The 20215-nt window shown below is 42.7% G+C and overlaps 1 protein-coding gene across 1 annotated transcript in view; it reads left to right on the forward strand.

The window, feature by feature from the left end:
- LOC115379738 (fibronectin-like) overlaps window positions 1-20215 on the forward strand; it is a 40034-nt gene that overhangs the window by 9859 nt on the left and 9960 nt on the right. The window contains exons 10-35 of the mRNA XM_030080583.1: window positions 599-754; window positions 1102-1230; window positions 1896-2039; window positions 5157-5278; window positions 5388-5556; window positions 6298-6483; window positions 7133-7261; window positions 7493-7582; window positions 7697-7891; window positions 10448-10726; window positions 11070-11333; window positions 12468-12562; window positions 13158-13326; window positions 13497-13583; window positions 13876-14067; window positions 14796-15068; window positions 15678-15792; window positions 15919-15995; window positions 16100-16189; window positions 16900-17166; window positions 17325-17441; window positions 17691-17855; window positions 18018-18173; window positions 18546-18659; window positions 18910-19179; window positions 19543-19754. Of these exons, the coding sequence (XP_029936443.1) occupies window positions 599-754; window positions 1102-1230; window positions 1896-2039; window positions 5157-5278; window positions 5388-5556; window positions 6298-6483; window positions 7133-7261; window positions 7493-7582; window positions 7697-7891; window positions 10448-10726; window positions 11070-11333; window positions 12468-12562; window positions 13158-13326; window positions 13497-13583; window positions 13876-14067; window positions 14796-15068; window positions 15678-15792; window positions 15919-15995; window positions 16100-16189; window positions 16900-17166; window positions 17325-17441; window positions 17691-17855; window positions 18018-18173; window positions 18546-18659; window positions 18910-19179; window positions 19543-19754 (4262 nt within the window). The remainder of the gene's footprint in view (window positions 1-598; window positions 755-1101; window positions 1231-1895; window positions 2040-5156; window positions 5279-5387; window positions 5557-6297; window positions 6484-7132; window positions 7262-7492; window positions 7583-7696; window positions 7892-10447; window positions 10727-11069; window positions 11334-12467; window positions 12563-13157; window positions 13327-13496; window positions 13584-13875; window positions 14068-14795; window positions 15069-15677; window positions 15793-15918; window positions 15996-16099; window positions 16190-16899; window positions 17167-17324; window positions 17442-17690; window positions 17856-18017; window positions 18174-18545; window positions 18660-18909; window positions 19180-19542; window positions 19755-20215) is intronic.

Raw genomic sequence — 20215 nt, forward strand, 5'->3', positions numbered from 1 at the left:
ATAAACTACTCATCTTCTTTTAATTAGTGGAGAACATATGGTGAACACACATGCACACACACACACAGAGACAGAGAGACATCTGTTTCTGGCTTTCATTGCAGGGAAAATTTCCCCTCCTATGGACACAGGTGTTCTATGGAGGTTGTGGTGTCTTCTCAAGTCCTGTGCAATAATTGTAGGGTGGAAGTAATGATCTCCAAAGGGGGAATTGTCTTTCTCTTTTAGTTTGCAAAATTTTCAGTAAATAATAAAATATATGCAGGTGTGTGCATGTGTTGCATGGTTTTTGGTGCAATGACATTCGTTGCCTTCACTTGTGTGTTTGTGTATGTCTATAGCTCGATGTGTGTGCATTGTTACATGTGTTTTGTGCATGATTGCACATCTGTGTATATTGTATTTTCCTAGAAAGGCTTGTTGCCAGGTTGGAAACTCCCCTGAAACATAAACCTAACACTAAACCACTCTTGTGAAAGCAGAACAAGTGAAATTATTTTATGCAGGGTCACAGCTCCCAAAGTCATGGTGACCCAGTTTCAGCACACACTTAACTTGTGTGTGTGCTTTCGTAACTGACTGTGTTTGTGCAACGTAGCCCATGAAGAGGTGTGTACGACCAGCGAGGGGGTGATGTACCGTGTGGGAGACCAGTGGGACAAACGCCATGACGTCCTGGGTCACATGATGCGATGCACCTGTGTTGGCAACGGGAGAGGGGAGTGGAGCTGCATGGCCTACTCCCAGCTTAAAGGTAAACCAGAAAGAATTGATCAAGGGAGAGGGGGAGGGTTGCTGTGGGGGAAAATTGGGTTTTTGTAAGTGTGTGGTCAAACAATCAGGGTAATATTAGGTTACTCTCAGCTAAAAGGTGAAAGGCCATACCTGACAAAGTAATTCACCTGTCAGAGGTCAAATATGAGCTTGCACACCTGCGCTTTATGGTGCTTCACATACACCTGCAATTACTGGGCAAAATAGTGAAGAATTCCATGTCAAATATTAAAAAAATGCACTAAACAAAGGCATTGTATGTGCTCATGCGTATTCATTTGCATGATCTGTGTTCTTATATGAATTTTTTGTGTGTGTTTTCTGCAGACCAATGTATCGTGGATGGCCTGACCTATGAGGTGAACCAGACCTTCACCAAACAACATGACGAAGGCTACATGATGAACTGCACCTGCTTTGGACAGGGGCGTGGCCGCTGGAAGTGTGATGCCATTGGTCAGTCATTATAAAGGCATTTAATAGAATGAAACAGACATTTTCATAATTGATTAACAATTTTAGTCATTTAGCAGGTAAAAACATTTGCTGATTAAGATTTTTTTGTCTGCTTTTCAGACTAAGTAGGCAGTTTAAAGACACCACTTGGGGCTCTGGTTGCCATTATTGACACTACAAACTCAATTAACTGATGAATAAATAATTGATAGATTAGGTGACCATGAAAATAGTTGCAGTGCCCTGTTATAAACCACCATCTTTTTGTTGTTCCTTCCTCCTTGATTAACTTTTTAAAGTGTCCCTGATTTTAATGGTTGCATTCCAGTTATCTAAACTCTGAAATCTTTTTTTTTTTTTTTTTTTGACCTCGTTAGCTTTGGCCAATGAGAAAGGGGGAGGGGGTAGAACTTCTGCTCGTGCTTGCTGTTTTAGTAGTGTGATGCTATAAAGTTTCAGAGGTTTAGCGTTATTCTTGCAGCCAAAACTGCGGAGGTCAGTTCATGTCGGCACGTGCTCTTATTAAAGCGACTATTGCTGAGAAATTACAGCAGCCACTTCTCTACACAGTGTGAGATGTCTGTGCTAGATCTGAAATTCCTGTCGTCGGGCCGTGCTGTATTACATGTTTTATTGTGACCGTGTCTTGGTTTCTGTCTCTCCAGACCAGTGCCAGGAGCCGGAGACCAGAGCCTTCTACCAGATCGGAGAGTCCTGGGATAAGATCATCCATGGAATCATGTACAAGTGCTATTGCTATGGCAACGGCGTCGGAGAGCTCAGCTGTGAGCCCCAGCAGTCCTACCCTGGTAATGTGACACATAGGAGGAATGCGCACACACACACACACGCGCACACACACAAAACGGACAAAATGGAGTCATGGACACACAGACACAAACAAAAATATCCTTTCTAGATTATCATCAAATTGGCCCTTTTTTTTTTTTTTTAAACACTCACACACACACATGCTGGATGGGGTCATTGGGTGCACTGGGTCTCCTACGTGCACTCTCACAAACACACACCTGTTCACTTTACAACCCATTATCATAATCCTGCTGCACCTGTGTTGATCTGATTTTAAGGGGTTCAAGAAGACAAGGCAATTCTGGTGTTAAAATAGGGTGAGATTTATCAGGAAAAAAAACATTAAAAAAACAGCAGCAAACTATATATTTATGCCTCAGTACAGATTTGTTCTTTACTGTGCTGCTACTGCTGCTGTTAAAATGCGTTAAAACCTGTCCTCTGACTGTTGCGTTGGAAAAGGTTTGTTCAAGCCACCCAGAAAATGAGGCCCTTGACTTTGATGTGAAACAGAGAATGATGGGAGGGGGTGTGATTTCCTCTTTAACAAATATACCCCCCACCCCGAGCCTTTGTTCTTGCCAGCATGTGGTGCTATCCCTGTGTTATTGCCACAGCTGTACTAAACGCCACGGCAAACACACGCCAGACACACACCGCTTTGTGCTCACAACGGCACATAAACACAGCTCCGAAGCAACGTGAACATGTGCGGCAGTTGTCTGTGTTGTACAGTTTTGTCATCGCTTTATAATTTAGTTCAGTTTCATCAGTTTCGTACAATTTTAGATCTTTATAACCCTGTTTTTTCCATGACTGTGTTTGAGATCTATCTCTCACCAGAGCCTTTGCTGTTTACTTCTCTGCATTCTGTGTCACTGCAACCTACCACTTTGTGCTACCCAGTGCGCAATTTGTTCAAATTTGCAGGTTCATTTTTTGCTCCTAGGTCTTTATTTGGTGAAGTAGTTAGATACAACCCCTGTTCAGTTCGGAAGGATTTACATTACTCTTAAGCTTTCTCATAATTTCTTTCTGTTGTACTATGCTTCAGTCACATTCCAAAACAAGTGGGGATGTCAGGGACTTGGCACGATGTAGCTTTCTTTTACTTTCCTTCATTTTCCCATAAGTGTGATGTATGCTATTTTGTTGAGTAGGTGATGAATAAAACACTTCAGCTTAGATTTCTATCCAAAAGACATTTGGGATACATGTCAAACTGTAGCGTTAATTGAGGCAATGAGGCTACGTTACTGGAAAGAGAAACTTACACTTGACAAGTCTTACGTAAAGGAACATTTCAACTGTTGCTTGCTTGCTGTGTGTGAATCTGAAAGCAGGTTGACTGGGATACAGCATTCAGCTAAAATGTAGGGCACCCTTCTGCCATAACTGGCTGTAATAGCATCCAGCTGTGAACTTGTGTGTGTTTTTGTGTGTGCGCCCAGGCACACAGACACACACACATACACACACACACACACACACACACATACACAAGATTTAAGGGCAGCATGAGGCAGCTCCAACCCCCATTTCAGTAGACTTACTGGGTAAAAGGCCATAAAAGGCAAAAAAGGCAAATACAGTGTTAAGAGCAAGATAAGATCTTCTGAAAAAAAGATGCCTCTCTCATCTTTGCTGATCTCTCTTTGCCGGGGATGTAATTTCATTTTTGTTCAGTATTTCGTATTGTTTTGATCACCATCATCCTGTTATCCTAATCACGTATCACATCCTTGCTGTGTATCTATCTGTCTGTATCGAGCATGCCTGTTGTTTCAATGTGGACAAAGTGAACAGGGGTCAAGGCACGTTTTCCTGCACTGGATACATGTGTGTGCACTTGTTAGCTCACATGTGTATATGTTTGCATATGTGGTGCTTGGCGCTTGGTGTGTGTGTATGTACATCCAAACAAGCGGGTTTCCATTTGTATGCACAAAACACATCTGATTCTGTGTAACCCTTAGCCTCGTCAGTGGCCTGCGGGTCTGTAATAGGCAGTAATTGGTCCCAGATTGTTTTTGAGGTCTGTGTATCTGCTAGCAACTTCTGGTTAACCAAGCCACTTGCTCAGAAACTTTGATTACAGGTCTGCTATTTGGAAAAGCGGTTAGAAAACCTCAGTTCTTTATAGAAGCTACCAGTTTCTATCAGCATGGCATATGTCGCGAGCCTGCTTGCCATATGACTTATGTTTACATTATGAAAAAGATTGTTGGATTATACTGTTAGAGAAACACTGATGTTTTATCTCGGTAGCTGTCATTGTGGTGGGTGTTGCTGTTGCTGCCTCCAGTAGAATCCTCAAAATCATGTCTTTTATTATTGGGTGGCTTCTGTTGACTTTAAGCTAGAGCCCTTCATTTATTCACTAGTGCCGGCTAAATGTCAACGCTCATGAGCCATTAATGCAATTGACTGATAGCAGTTTCCTGTAAGAGCTTTGCTTTTTGCTCTCAAAATAGATCAGTACAGTGCAGGAGGGTGAAGAAGAGAAGGTGGGGGAGTGGAGACAGCAAAGTAGGAGAGGCTGTGAGTCTTTTCCCCTCTAACTGCTGAAACCTGGACTGGAATCTCACAGGGATGTGCAGATTTTTCCTCGCTCTTTCTCTGCTCCACCACCTCCTTTCTGTCCCTGTCTCTGTTTCAGGAAAATGCCACTGGGCACTCACTGATTTTAGTCACTGTTAAAGGATTTTGAGAGCTTTGTCGTCATCATAATGTTCGTAAATTTAACAAGAGAAAGGCCTTGACCAGTAGACTAAATTTTGTGTCGTATTACACTGAGATTTAGAGGGTATGATATATGATATTCAGTATTGTTACGTTACACTGAAGGAAGGGTTATTAAGTTATGGGTTCCCTCCTTAAATAGTAAATTTTACTGGGAGATGTATTGCACTGCTTTCACTACTTTTGGCTCAAGGAAATACTGCAGTTGTGTTTTTTTGGCAGGCGCGGTAACAATGCATTTCCTGGTCTTAAATCCTTGCTCTATATCACACTGTGACAGTTTTTTTTTTTCACCACAGGGAGTGAAATTCCCTGTTCTTTTTTGCTTTGCATATGTATTCACTCCTCTGTCTGTGCTGTTTATTCATCAGGTGGTCACCGTCCTGTCCAGGTCATCATAACCGAGTCTGGAAACCAACCAAACTCCCATCCCATCCAGTGGAACGCCCCTCCCTCTGCACACATCAGCCAGTATGTCCTCAAATGGAGACACGTGAGTCCATTATTTCTTCACTCAGCATGTCCCTACCAACCTTTCTGATTTGACCTGGCCTAAGCTGTCATACGATCACCGTCATAACTCTTTTCATTTGTTTTTACAGAAAAACACTAACAACCCGTGGAGGGAGGTGCTGATCCCAGGTCATCTCAACTCCTACACCATCTCCGGTTTGAAGCCGGGCATCCAGTACGAGGGTCAGCTGATCAGCGTGCTGCGCTTTGGACGGCGAGAGATCACACGCTTTGACTTCACCACCACTTACGGATCACGTGAGTTAACAGAAATGACTTAACTAACCTCTGGTATCGGCTTGTTGAGGTTATGCTGTGTTCAGGAGAAGTGGGACCTGGGAAATTTCTGCTTTTAAAATTCCTGCATCCTCACCTCAGAGCGTTCAAGTGGTTGAGGCTGGAGCAAAATTGAAGTTTGATGATGTCAGCACTGGAACTGACATGGAATATGACATTTTCAAAAATCTTTGACTGCAAATAATTGTTAACATTACAATGTTAGGCTATATGAAATGGAAACATTATCCAGGGTGCGCTGACTTGCTGTATGCAGTTTTACCTTGAATCTGTAGAATGCCTAAACCTTTCAACTATCATGTCAATCAGTGATCTTTAAAGTGTACTTAAATGCTTAAAGGATTATGTTGCTTTATGTTGATTGGATTTGTCCAACAAGGAAGCCGGAAACTCAGCAGCATGCAGCATTATCCATTTGAGCCTGTTTTGGGTGTTTTTGCTCTTGCTTTTCTGCTAAACCACTGATTGTTTCACTGGCTGATATTAGTCTTACCATCTCCAACTGTCCCTGTTCTGCAAAGACTTTAATACTTATTACAGGAGGCAGTGTTTTGATGGGAGTCTGGAAAAGTGGTTTTACAGTAGCAACTACAAAGCAGCCTTATGAAAATATGACTGTCTTTCTGCGCCTCTCTTGCTCTGTGTTTGGTTCCAGTCTCTGAGGCAAGTCACCAACAACCAACTCTCCTATTCTCATTTTAGTGGCTAGATCAGAGGGCGAGACCACCCAGCCTCCTCCTGTGGTCGACATTTCAGAGTCGGTGACTGAGATTACTTCGAGCAGCTTCGTCATCTCCTGGATGTCTGCCTCCGATACTGTGTCTGGTTTCCGCGTGGAGTATGAGCTCAGTGAGCAGGGACAGGGCACTGGACAGCCCGTGGTGCTAGGCAAGTATACACACAGTGATCTTAACATGCATGTACATGAATACATGCAGACACATGCACACAAAAATGCTGTGTCTCATTTCACGGTGCAGTCAGAGCTTAGAGGACATGGACAGGACACGGCTAGTGCGACTGTTTTGACAAAAATACTGTATATTTTAATTTGGTTTGAAATGGTTGGTTGGAAATTAAGTCCAAGACAGCCTCTCATATTTATCAAGAATTATAAAATGCTTTTATATAGCAACCTAGAAATAGAGCTGGGTGATATCGCCAAGACATAAAATCTCAATTATTTTATTTTAATTATTCCAAACATTTCACGAGTTATCATTTCAATCTAGATTTTTCTTGTTTTTCATTAACTACATTTACTAACTAATAGAAATCTTGGCAGGCATGATCATAGAACTGGTGGTTCTGCATGATTATCTGGGCCAGCTGTTATAACTTACATACACAAAATCTCAATTTTTACGTTTCAGCTATTTTTGCATGGATTTAAAATTTAAACTATCTATTTATCGCCCAGTCCTACTTTTGAAATATGTCTATATCAGAAATACATTTTTGACGTTCTTCCTGTTGTCTTTGGGTTCATCATCTAAAGGGTTATAAAAATTATTCTGGTTTTTTTTTTCCCTATCAGACCTGCCCCGCACAGCTACCTCAGTGAATATCAATGAGCTTCTCCCTGGCAGGAAGTATACCGTTAACGTCTATGAGGTTACAGACAGCGGAGAAGACAACCTCATCCTCACTACATCACAGACCACTGGTGAGCATGGACACACAAAGAGTTGCACAACTTCTCTCATCCTCTTACTTTCTGTTACAGAAAAGAACTACAGTATAACCCCTTTCATAGTGTAGAGGGGAGAAATGGACACACCAAGATCCAATATAAGAATAAGCAGATTTCAACCTCATATATTGGTAAATCAAACTGTCTAACCCTGTGTGCTCTTTTTTTTTCATTTTCCACTTTGTAATTTTCACAATGTTACAGCACCTGATGCGCCTGTTGACCATGAGGTGGAGGATGTAGGAGAGACTTCCATTATGATCAGCTGGGAAAAACCACTTGCTCCCATCACTGGTGTGTTTGGGCTACAAGAGCCAACATTATAGCCTAACTGGCACTAATTTCAGGCCTCGTCTATGTATCCGTGTCATTTGAACTTCACATAATTTTTGTCCGTCTCTCTTCCAGGCTATCGTGTCGTCTACACCCCGTCAGTAGAGGGCGAGAGCACAGAGCTCACCCTCCCTGATACAGCAACGTCTGTCACCCTGAGTGACCTGCGGCCTGGCAAGTTGTACAACATCAGCATCTACGCGGTGGAGGACAGTCTGGAGAGTGAGCCCATCTTTGTGCAGGTCAACACAGCCGGAGATCCACTGCCAGGTAAAAGACTAGGATGATGGTGTGTGTGTGTGTGTGTGTGTGTGTGTGTGTGTGTTTGAGTGAGTGAAAGAGACAGAAGGGGAACCTAACTAGTTATTTGAACAGGCTGGAATCTATAAACCTGCTTTTTTGTGAGTTATTGATGCTGTCTGTTGGTGTAGGTCTGTTTATGTGCTGAACAAATCTTTGAACTAGCCCTTGGCCCAATTGGAGAGATTCCTGGAGAAATCCTCCTTTATTTTTCTAGACTTTTCTTCTTTTCAGCCCAGTTCGCCCTCATATAGCCCTTCACCCTTTTTGTTCTGAGTCATTTCCATTTCTGCGAACAGTGGTGGATATTGTGTGTATAGAGCACTACGCCCAGACCGACAGTATTTCAGCATGTGCATGTCTTTTAACAGTGGTTGAAGACAAATGTCTACAATATGTACTCTTGTCTCTTCTGTTAACAGTGACACACACCCAAACCATCTCTTACACATGTTGGCATGCTGGTTTACTCACGTGTGCACAGCTGAAGTGTGCTCAGGTCTTAGTCCCATCTGTTTCTGTTTTAATTTCCACCACTCAGCTCAATCCCTCTGCTTGTGCCCTCATGCAGCCACAAGAAAAAGTCCCACTGAGATACATTATCTCCCCTTCCAGGGAGTCCGGGTCCAGAAGGCAGAAAGCTAAAAGTTACACATAAAAAACATTCACTCATGCAAAACAACAAAAAGAAAAAAAAAAAAATCTGTAATATCATAGTCAATAACACAGTTCTTCTCATCAAGGCAGGTCAGGGCTGTCTAAAACAAAGGCAAGTTTCCTTTAAAATACTCTTTAATATATATATTTTTAATGTATTTAAATACGGTAATGTTGCAAGGTTTCAATTATTTTGCCATCTATTGCACGCCCAAGGTGCATGAAAAGAAAAAGCAGTTTTACTAACAAAAAACTGCTTGTACATTAAGGAAGATAGAGAAGTTTATCCCTCTCATGTTGATGGACTGTCAAAACATAAGGTCCAGGTTTTTCCACTTAAAATTTGAATCAGGCAGCGCTTGGATTCTGTATAATCACAAAATGCCTCGCAATTCTGTGATTTTTAATTCAACACCAGTGATGATCCTGTATCAGTTACACTTTGCTCTGCTGCAGTGCACTGAAACATACGAATGTTACTTGACACTGTTACTCTCATCATATGGGCACACTCCAGAATTAGGCCTGGAACCCATTTTGTAGTGTATTCAGTGATTTATGTACAACTTTCCAATGCCTTATGCTAGAAGTAAAGACTTTTCCAATGGAAAGTGAAGTCATTGAGTTCACAGCTGTACTGCTCTGATTCTGCTTGACTGGAGTTATGTAAAACTGTTCATTCTGCCAGGGCTAACATGTTGTTGGGCCAATTGAGCAGATGCTGGTGTGTGCGAGTGTGCAAGTGTGTGTATGTGTGTTTGTTTGTACAGCCTGAGTGGAATAAAGATATATGACCTTGGTGAGTGTGTTTGTGTGTGTGTGTGCCATCTTTGGAGAGACTAATGAGTCTGCTCTATGGCTGATGTGCACTTTGACAAATAGAGTGAGAGAGAAAGGTTAAGCCAAAGAAAGGCACGGCAGTCTGCAACACCTTCATTTATTTCTTTGTCTCTTTAGTTACAGAACCGAACCATCTTTTTCTGTTTGCCCTCCTTAGCCCCTGTTCACATTCCTTGAACCCTCTCTCACCTGTTTCTCAGATTTCCCCCTGTCTTTCTGTGTATTTGAGCGTTGTGACGCTGTGTTGGTTTGACCTTTGCGTCTGAGGCACGTTAAAGTTTGGAACGACTTGTCACAGAATTCCATTTATTCAGGTGGTTCTTGTATCTCCCCTTCTTTTCTCTTGTTGGCTCTTCTTGTCTCAACTCGTCTTGTTTCCTATTCCCTCCTGTCCTCTCCCCTCCTCTTCTCCTCTAGCCAAATATTTGGTTCATCCTTCTCTTTTCCTTCCACCCTCTCCAACTCTCCTTTACTCGTTTTTTTGTGGGATAAAGAGGTTTATGTATCCTGTTAATCATGCCCCTGCCATCTTGTTAGCCCAAAAGCGCTCAAATCAGCTGTATCACGATGTGATTTATAACCTGTCTACCAACATAAAAGCACATAGTCCTTTTTATGTACTGAATGACGTATCAGTTTTTTTAAAAAAAAAATCTGCCGTAAAACAAAATTGCCAGCCAAAAAGTCTTAAAATTATTTAAAAATTTTGCCTTCATTTGGATTTAATTTTCCCATAAATTTCGCTAATGATGCTTAGAATATCTGATAAACTCTGTCTATACAATGATCATCGCCAGACTCAAACACATTTATTATAATGAATGGAAATGGAATATGGCCATTAGAGCTACATACAGAGAAGAACAACATGAAAGAACATTTCAATGTTTAGCGGTGATGTAATAGCACTGCCATTTATTACTCAGTGTTATTTTAATGCTGTCTATGTCAATAGATGATAAAATGAAGAAAAATCATTGGTGGTTACTGGAAGTTTTGATTCCATGTTCCTTTTTTTCCTGCCGACAGAGGAGGTGGCTTCTCCTACAGACCTGCAGTTCTTCCAGGTGTCGGATGGAAAGATTGCCCTAACCTGGACTGCCCCGGCCGGTGATGTGTCAGGCTACCGGGTGACTGCAGCCCCAGTTGACGAGACCGGTACACCCCAGAGGGAGATGACTCTGCCTGTCAGTCAAAACACCTATGTTGAAGTGACACACCTACAGCCAGGAACCCTGTACCGCTTCAGTGTCTACACAATCCACAATGGAGAGGAGAGTCTGCCTCTCGTGGGGGAGCATGCTACGAGTGAGTGTGAAAGAGACACACAGAAAGACACACATACCTACAGTGACCAAAATGAGGAATCAAGATTTTTCCAGGAACCTTCTCTGAGGGCCTTAATTTTGACCTGGGATACTGTTAATAAATTAAATTATTGTGTGTCATGTGGGTTTCCACGAGATAAAGTCTATTATCCACTTCAGGTCGTTTCCTCCTGGTCAGAAAAGGCTGTATCAAGCAAGTAAAGGTCAATTTAATCATGATGTTATGTTTCTTAGCTCACTGACCCACTTGTGTACTTCTCCCCCCAGAGTCAGATGCTTCCTCTAACCATGATTATCAATATTTTTTTACTTTTCTTTTCCAGAGCCCGATGCGCCCTCAAACATCCACTTCACCAATGTGACAGAAGACAGCGCTGTGATGCTGTGGTTCGCCCCCCGTGCCAAAGTCACCGGCTACCGTCTGTTCCTCACTGTGGAGGGCTCAAACCCCAAGCAGCTGCGCCTGCCTGCCCGCCTGTCTGAGTACACCCTGCTCAACCTGAGGCCGGATACAGAGTACACTGCCACGCTGCACGCAGAGCAGGACTACACCCTGAGCGAAGGAGCGACTGCAGTGTTCATGACCAGTGAGTTCCTGATGCAGGAAGAAATAGGCAAAAAAAAAAGTTCACTACAGATGAAAGTATCAGGCCACATACTACACTACATGCACACCTTACATTACTACTGATCATTTTTCAAGGCATGTAATACTTTATTAGCTCACTGAACATTTATTTGATTCCCTTATTTTATAAATTGGTGATAAACATACTTTAAAATTGGCTAAGACTCATGCCTGAGCTTAGAAGTCATTTGAGTATGAATTTAGTTTGTCAAACAGTTTTTATTTATCTATTTATTTATTTATTTATTTATTTCAAAGCTACTCTAAGCAGAGAAGTATGTTTTGCTTTATGCATTTCCGAGTGTGACAGAGAGGGATGGTGCACACGTGTGCAAATTGGAAAAAAAACAACTTTCATACTTGATAGGCGGCCAGACTAAATACCATCATTCTTTATTGTCTTCTGGGTTTTATTTTCTGACACGAGTAGTTTATGAATGCAACGCTGTTTGATGTCGGAGCTTCCCACCAGCATGCATATGCACCAGAAGACATGTTGACTTTTTAAAATCGTAAAATCAGCATAATGCGCTACTAAATTACCACGCAACAGTAAAGTAACTTTGGCAAAAATAGACATAGGAAGAATGTTCACTGTGTTAGTGACTATTTCAAACAAGTTTCAAGTTTCTGCAAAGTGATCTTTCTACTGCACTGAAATGAATGGAAAACAGCAGCTGCAAACCTCATTCAGACGTCAAACACAGCATGGTGTGCTTTAGAAATGGTCAGTGTAGTAATGTACAGTTTACTTCAATTGTTGTAAAAGGGTTAAAACATGTAAAAGACAGATAAATCAAGCCAGTGTGGTATTTCAATAAAAATCAGATATTGGCCAACAACTGATCCAGTGAAGGTGAAGATATGATTTCTGTTATTGTTTTTGCCAGCCTAAAATTCTAAAGGAAAGAATAACAATAACATAACCATAAGCTTAACGTAAGCATTTAGACATCTTTAATATCAAAATATTGATATTGGCATCAGCTTTCAAAAATCCTTAATAGTCTCGATGTAGAACATGAGCCCCAGCTGAGGATTTGCAGGATCTAATCAACAGAGAAGATCAACAGTGTGTGTCTGTGTTCTGTAGACCCTCCTATGGGCAACGCTCCTCACTTCAGCACAGACGTGACCGACACCTCCATCATCATCTCCTGGACTCCAGTGCCCCGTATTGGATACAAGGTATATATTCACTGTAAATAACTACAGTGCAGAGTGTGAAACGTTCAGATGACTCTCAGTACTTTTCCTCGCTGTTGATACAAAAGAAGGATGCGCGAAATTTTCATTTGTCACCAGATCTTTTTTTTTATCCTACCACCCATGGAGGCATGAATTTCACTCTTTTTTTTTTCCCTTTCTCAGCATAAAAGTCAACAACAGGATTAAGTACTTATCTTCACATACATCACATGATTTTCTTTTGTATACTTTTACATCCTCATTACTGCGTCTGCAGTTATTTTTGGTTTAGTGAAGGCCCCTTTAGATTTGGCACAGGAACTAGAGACCACAGGGATAAATCTGATTGGTCGGAATATGTCACACCAGAGATGAGAATGTTCTGCTGGCTCCCATGTTCCTGGGAAAACACTGACCTCCGACCTTTACCTCCTGTACCCCAATGAGTGTGTGTGGGTGTAAGCATCTCTCTCTTCCTCACTCTCTCTGTGCTCGGTTTTTTTTTCTGCCTGAATGTGTGTTTCTATGTCTATCACTGGTGCCGTTGTTCTCTTCGAGTGTACTGACTGTGTGTGTGTGGTCATGTTTCCCCCAGTTGACGGTGCGTCCCAGTCAAGGCGGAGAAGCCCCCAGAGACGTCACCTCTGACTCAGGAAGTATTTACATTTCCGGTCTGACCCCGGGAGTGGAGTACACCTACAGCGTACAGCCGGTCATCAACGGTCATGAGCAGGGCAATGCAGTCACACGCCGCGTTGTCACACGTAAGAGAAGGGCCAATAAACAGTCATAATAATAATAATACCATTATAAATCAGTATATGTTGACCATGAAGGGGTGTGAAGCTTTCTCCTGCCTCTTCTTCCTCTGCCTCATCTTCTTTATGTCCCTTGTCCTTCATTATCTCCTTCCTGGTCTCCTCATCCTCTCCAGCTCTCTCTCCTCCCACTGATCTGAACCTGGAGTCTCACCCAGGCACCGGAGAGCTCACTGTCCAATGGAACGGAGCCAAGACACCAGGTACACACACATGCGCTGTACACACTATAAATGACCAATTCAACCACTGAAAGTTATACCTGTTTTGTCCCTTGTGATAAATATGGGTGTGATAGATTGTATTTTTTCCTTTATTTCTTTATTTGACTGTCCACTGAAGGTCTGCATTTTCAAAACTGATCCCGATTGGCCGGGGGCAACTTTTATGGGACATGATTACATTTGCCTTCTACTTCCTCATTCATATATCCTCTCCTTTTTCTCTCTTCCATGGCCTCTTTCCTTCCTTCCTTCTTGTTCCTCTCCCTACAAGACATCACTGGCTACAGGGTGACATGCACTCCCACCAATGGGCAGCAAGGAAACAGCGTGGAGGAGTTTGTGGAGGCGGGGCAGAACTCCTGCACCCTGGACAACCTCAGTCCCGGAGTGGAGTACAACGTCAGCGTCGTGACGGTTAAAGATGACATGGAGAGCGTGCCTGTATCGACTACCATTACCCCAGGTGAGTTACAGGCATGTGATGTTTTTCAGTTGATGTTTTGAGTGGTTCCTTAAGTGGTCATATTCAGCAGTGGAGGAGCATATTAGCCACGAGTTCACAGGTTTTCATTGATCAGCAGCAAAATGTTGAGGTAGGGATCCATGCGCAGGTAAGTATACAGTGTATCTTTGCTGGGTCTGATCTCTGACTGAATTTCATTACTGATGTTGAACTCTGATTGGGAAACTTTTGTCTTTTACAACAGCAACACTGCTCACTTTGGACAAACATTTATTAGTCAGTGATACTAGCTTCTCCTGTTGGTATCGTTGCACTAATTTAGCATCAACATCTGTCATACGTCTGTAAAGACTATGCAAAACAGCAGTTGAGCTGTTTTGCAACCCTAATGCTTTGTTTCCAGTGTATATATTAACATTCTTCAATGGAGAACCTTCATTGAATGGAAAATGGAGACTTCACTTGACAATATCTAATATATATCAGGGGTAGTGGCCTTGGCGTTAGCTCTTCCATTTGTGTGATATAATGAATATCACACTGAACTGGAAGTGGACGGCTTTCACTGCTCACTTTAACCACCGCTTCTGTGTGCCTCTGTCTGTTTCTGTCTTTCTATCTGTTTGGTTCATCTTCGATCCTCTTTATTTTCCTGCCCTTCTCTCGTTTGTTGGGTATTTCTGCTGTCTTTTCTTTCTATCTCTTTGCAACCAACTCCCCCTACCCAGAAGTCCCGCAGTTGACTGACCTCAGCTTTGTCGATGTGACCGACACCACTATCGGTCTGCGCTGGTCTCCACTCAACACCACCACCATCACTGGTTACCGGGTCACGGTGGTGGCCGCCGGCGAGAGCGTGCCCATCTTTGAAGACCTGGTGGAACCGACAGCTGGATATTATACAGTCTATGGCCTGGAGCCCGGCATCGACTACGACATCAGTGTGATCACTGTGACGGAGAATGGCGAGAGCGAGCCGACCACGCTCACTCAGCAGACTGGTAAGACCCAAAAGATTTCTTGCTTAGATTTTCAGGAACAAGATAATCAAGAGAAGAATCACTTAAGAAGATCGCACTATACTGTCCATCTTTTAGATTCTGTAAAGTGGCATGTGATTGAGTGGTAAATCACGTTGTGTTTTGTGACTCAGTAATGTAATATGGTTTTTCTTAACACTGGCACAGGGTTCGTCGACGTGCATCTTTTAAGTTGCTGATGTAATTGCATTGCATGCTGTTTTGTCAGTGTAATAATCCCCTTTTGTCTCTGATCTGTGTGTGTTTGAGTGTTTGAAGCATATGGTTTTAGTTGAGGGATTTTATCATACTGGGGCTCATTTTGCTCCCTAATACAAACATTGTTTGTTCTCTCACTTTTAAGATGTCGTTAAACTGCAGACGTCAGTTTTACACACATACCCACACACGCATACTGCTCAGTTAAAAAAGATGGCGGTGTGATCACTTTTATTCTGCTCTTTTTTCATCCCTGTTTCATCTATGTCTGTCTCCATCTTTGCTTTCTTCTTCATATCAGTGCTAGAGGGTGTACCAAGCGCAAATACCACAACACCCTATCTGTCTAAGCTGCTCTCTGTTTTTCTGCAGCTGTACCGGCCCCCACAGATCTGGGTTTTGGCCAGGTGGGACCAGACACTATGGAAGTCACATGGGTTTCTCCTCATGTCCCCAATCGTGCTGACATCAACAGCTTCCTCATTAGGTAGGATTACAAAGATAAAATGCGCCAGCTCCAAAAAATGTAGATTAAATGCTTTTAAAGCCCAAGAATGCTTTTGTTCCAGAAATCACACTCATGCACATGTTTTTGGTCTCCCTAATTGTATAGGTACCACCCCATTGATGATGATGATGACACTGTAGAAACCAGTGTGGGAGGCCTGACTAACTATGTGGTGCTAAGGAGTAAGTAAAGGAAAAACACAGGCAACATGGAATGATACACACACACACACACACACACACACACACTCATGCACTTGTGCCTGTGTTTCCTCCCTTGTGTACAGACCTGCTGCCCAACACGGAGTATCTGGTGAGCGTGGTGTGTGTTTATGAGCAGAGAGAGAGCTCACCTCTTGTCGGCACCCAAAGAACAAGTGAGTGCTGCTTCATCTGGTATAAAACTACAAGTATACAAGTCAAGAAATGAGCAGTGTTAAATGTAATAGCAATTGGGGGGACATGAGAAACATGGAATATCAAAACGTCCATTCCTGACAGGGAAAGTCAGGGAATTTCATAAATTCCTGTTTTAAAGTCCTGGAATATCATAGAATTCTCACAGACTAAAATTTTATAAAGAATCAGTAAATAGTTTTTCACCAACCATAATAATTATTTTCCATTGTGTTCACATTATGTTTACTTTGCCCACAGAATAATAAACTTTAGTTTCAATAAAACCTCTAAATCTGAAATGTTGAAAATTTTGGTCAAGGAAAAAAATGTAGTGTCCTGTTTATGTAAGTCAAGGAAATGTAATGGAAAGTCAGGAGATTCGCATTTGACTTTTCTGTTGTCTGAAAGTTTTCACATTTCAGAAGAGAAAGGATAGTCTTATAATACTGCATGTTCATTTAATTGACTCAGTATTTCGCTAAAAGTACTGAATTGAATTGTTGATCCACATTGTGGTTTACAAACTTGAATCAAACAAAATTGGTCCAAAAAAAGAAACTGTTCTAAAATCAAAGTGCCAACTAGTTAATTGTGAATCAAATTAAACTGCTGTTAAGCCAAAAGTTCACTCCCCTAACCTACTTTCCTGTTTCCCATCACTCCCCTACCTTCTCTTGCCTTTTTCCAGCCCTGGATTCACCAGCGGGCCTGCGTTTCTCTGAAGTCTCCACCAACTCCTTCACCGTCCACTGGGTGGCTCCCCAGAGCCAGATCACAGGTTACCGTATCCGCTACCAGATGTCCACTGGTGGGAGGGCCAAGGATGAGAGGCTTCCCCCATCTAGGAGCCACTTCACCCTGACAGGACTCACCCCGGAGACGGAGTACCTGGTCAGCATCTATGCGGTCAGTGGGACACGGGAGAGCCTGCCGCTCAATGGGAAACAGAAGACCAGTAAGCATCCCTGATTACATTTTTACTATTAACTGTTATTTACTTATCATACATTAATTATATATTGAATTGTTATTTAGGACACCAATGTTGTTACCAAATCATCTCCGCCACTGTTGATTTATTTATTTTTTTTTTGTTTCTCACTTGCTCTCCAGTCTCTGATGCTCCCACAGACCTGGAAGTGGTCGACTCCTCCCCTACTAGCATCACCATCCGCTGGGACGCCCCCTCTGTCACTGTGCGCTACTACAGGATCACACATGGAGAGACAGGTAAGACAGCAATACTGAGAAGACTAAAATACAACAGGAAGTTGAGATTCCCCTTCTTTTGTTGTCCTCTCCCACAGTATCTGACATGGAGAAAAATTTTATATTAAACCAGCCATCCTGAGCACTATACAGTATAATAGGTGCATAGTATATCAGTATGTTGATTAATCTCTATGTGAATCTGTCTATATATGCATATCCACTCCTCAGCTGATGTATCTTGGTTTATTCTATTCGTTCTCCCTCCAGGAGGTCACAGTAATCCTAAGGACTTCACAGTTCCTGGCTCTCAGTCCACTGCCACCATCACTAACCTGAAGCCCGGTACTGATTACACTATTACTGTCTACGCTGTGACTGGTAGAGGAGACAGCCCTGCGTCCAGCACCCCTATCTATGTCACACACAAGACAGGTACACACACACACACACACACACACACACACCACACACATATGCATATACACACACAAGCAGAAACAATTTGGCCATTTCTTATCATTAACCTTCTCCCTCTGCTCGTCTCACTTCTTGCCGTTCCCCCTCTGTATTTCTCTCCACCTCCACCTCTCCCAGACATTGAGTCTCCCTCTGAGATGGAGGTGACAGATGTAAAAGACAGCAGCATCACAGTGAGGTGGAGCCCCGCCAAGGGCCCAATCCAGGGGTACAGAGTGACCGGGGCCCCCAGGAATGGACAGGGACCCTCTTTCTCTGAGGTGGTCGCTCCAGGTATTTATGCACGAGTGCACCGACAGCCATGCAGGCAGGCAGGAACATCAAGATCCAACCATCACAGACTTCTGATGGCCACTACAAGGCTGATATTGACCATTTTCATGCCAACCACCAAGTATTCATTGAAAGAAAGAAACACAGCGATCAGCCGATATTGAGTTTTCATAGCCAATGCCGCTCCTTACCTAGTAGTATTACATGTTTACTTGTTTGTAAATTACACTATATAAAGAAATAGTACATTTATCAGTATTGCTGTTATTTTCTAAATCTTTCACAATAGTTGCAATCACTTGATAAAACTCTAACCTCTTGTATTTTTTCTCTGTCTCTCTGATTCTGTATCCTCTCACTTCTCTTCTCCAGACCAGACAGAGATGACTTTCTCAGGCCTGTTGCCGACAGTAGAGTACATTTTGAGTGTGTATGCTCTGGGACAAGATGGAGAGAGCTCTCCACTGGTGGAGACTGCTATAACACGTAAGTGTTTACATATGGTAGAGAGGATTATGTGAGCTATTTTTTTTTCTTTGGGTTATTCCTGGGCAGGGCTTGTGTTTCTTTTGCGATTGTCCCTTCTGGTCAAAATTGCATCAAAAATTGTGGTGGTTTTGGCTGAGTTTGCTGATCCATACACCGCTCCAAAGTGACGGACTGACATTCTTTACCTCTTTCAGTCCAACCTCTCTCACTCTGACCCCTGCCTTTTCCCTTCTGTCCTCCCCTTCAGATGTAGATCATCCCAAGGACTTGACCTTCTCAGACATCGACTCCACATCGCTGCGGATCACCTGGGACAGTCCTGAGGGAGTTGTTACAGCTTACCGCGTCTTGTACGCAAGTTCTGAGGAGGGCGAGAGAGAGCTGCATCCTGCGCCTCGACCGGACGCAGAGTCAGCTGTCATCTATGGTCTGCGACCCGGGACTGAATACACCGTGAAGGTCATCGCCCTGCACGACCACACTGCCAGCACACCACTGGTGGGAACACAGGCCACAGGTATGGAAGAGGAGTTGGCATAGACAGACATTGAGGCATGTAGCATAGGTTAAACCCACCATTTTACTGTGGCATGATTTTTTTTTTTACTTAAATTCATAGTAATGTGTAGCATCAAACTGATTCTACTAAAAAAAGCATGAATTAACACCCTTTTGGAAATAAATTATACATTACGCACATCCCTTCATAATTGCAGTAACAAACTTGAGTTTGAGTCTATTTACAGTCATGCTCACAGTTTACATTACATTATTTACATGACTTATCTCCTGCTCTTGCTTCATTTTCCCAGAAACCGTCTAACAATGCCCCACTTCTGTGTCCATCTAACCTCCTCTTTCTTTTCTCACCCTGGTGCAGCGATCCCAGCCCCCATCGACCTGCAGTTTTCCCAGGTTGGCCCGACCTCCTTCACTATGAGCTGGTCTCTTCCCGGTCAGGCTAACAGGCTGACGGGGCTGACTGGCCTCACAGGCTACCGAGTAGTGGTTAATCCCAAGAACAAAAGCGGTCCCACCAAAGAGATCAACCTGGCCCCAGATACCACGCAGGCACATGTACCCGGACTCATGGTGAGTGTGATATGACTGTTTTTTGTTATTTGTATGTCTTGCATTATATTGATCCCACAGCACAAATTGTTTGTAAATGCCCTGTTAAAGTAAAATGTTACCAAATTGCTTGTTGTGTCTTCTAAAAAGACATCAAAAGAGGAGAGACTTTTAAATTTTCCAAACATCCTCTAGTTACGGTGCAGTACTACCACCAACTTCAGGGGTCGCTGTTTTATAGCTGACCCTGACCTCTGACCTCCATATGGAGAGGGAAAACAAAAAGAGAACGTATCTGCAGAGGCCCATAAACTATCACATCACAGTTACATCAATAGTACTAAAAGTTAAAAGAGGATCAACATCTGTAATTAGTGATAAAGCCGGTCATAAATCCTGCAGTTTGCATCCCTCTGAGAGAACAGATGTGGAAAACTGAAGCATGACACATGTTGAATGCTCTGTATGAAACTAATACCAGT

This window comes from Myripristis murdjan, chromosome 21 (assembly GCF_902150065.1).
Source record: "Myripristis murdjan chromosome 21, fMyrMur1.1, whole genome shotgun sequence".
NCBI lineage: Eukaryota > Metazoa > Chordata > Actinopteri > Holocentriformes > Holocentridae > Myripristis > Myripristis murdjan.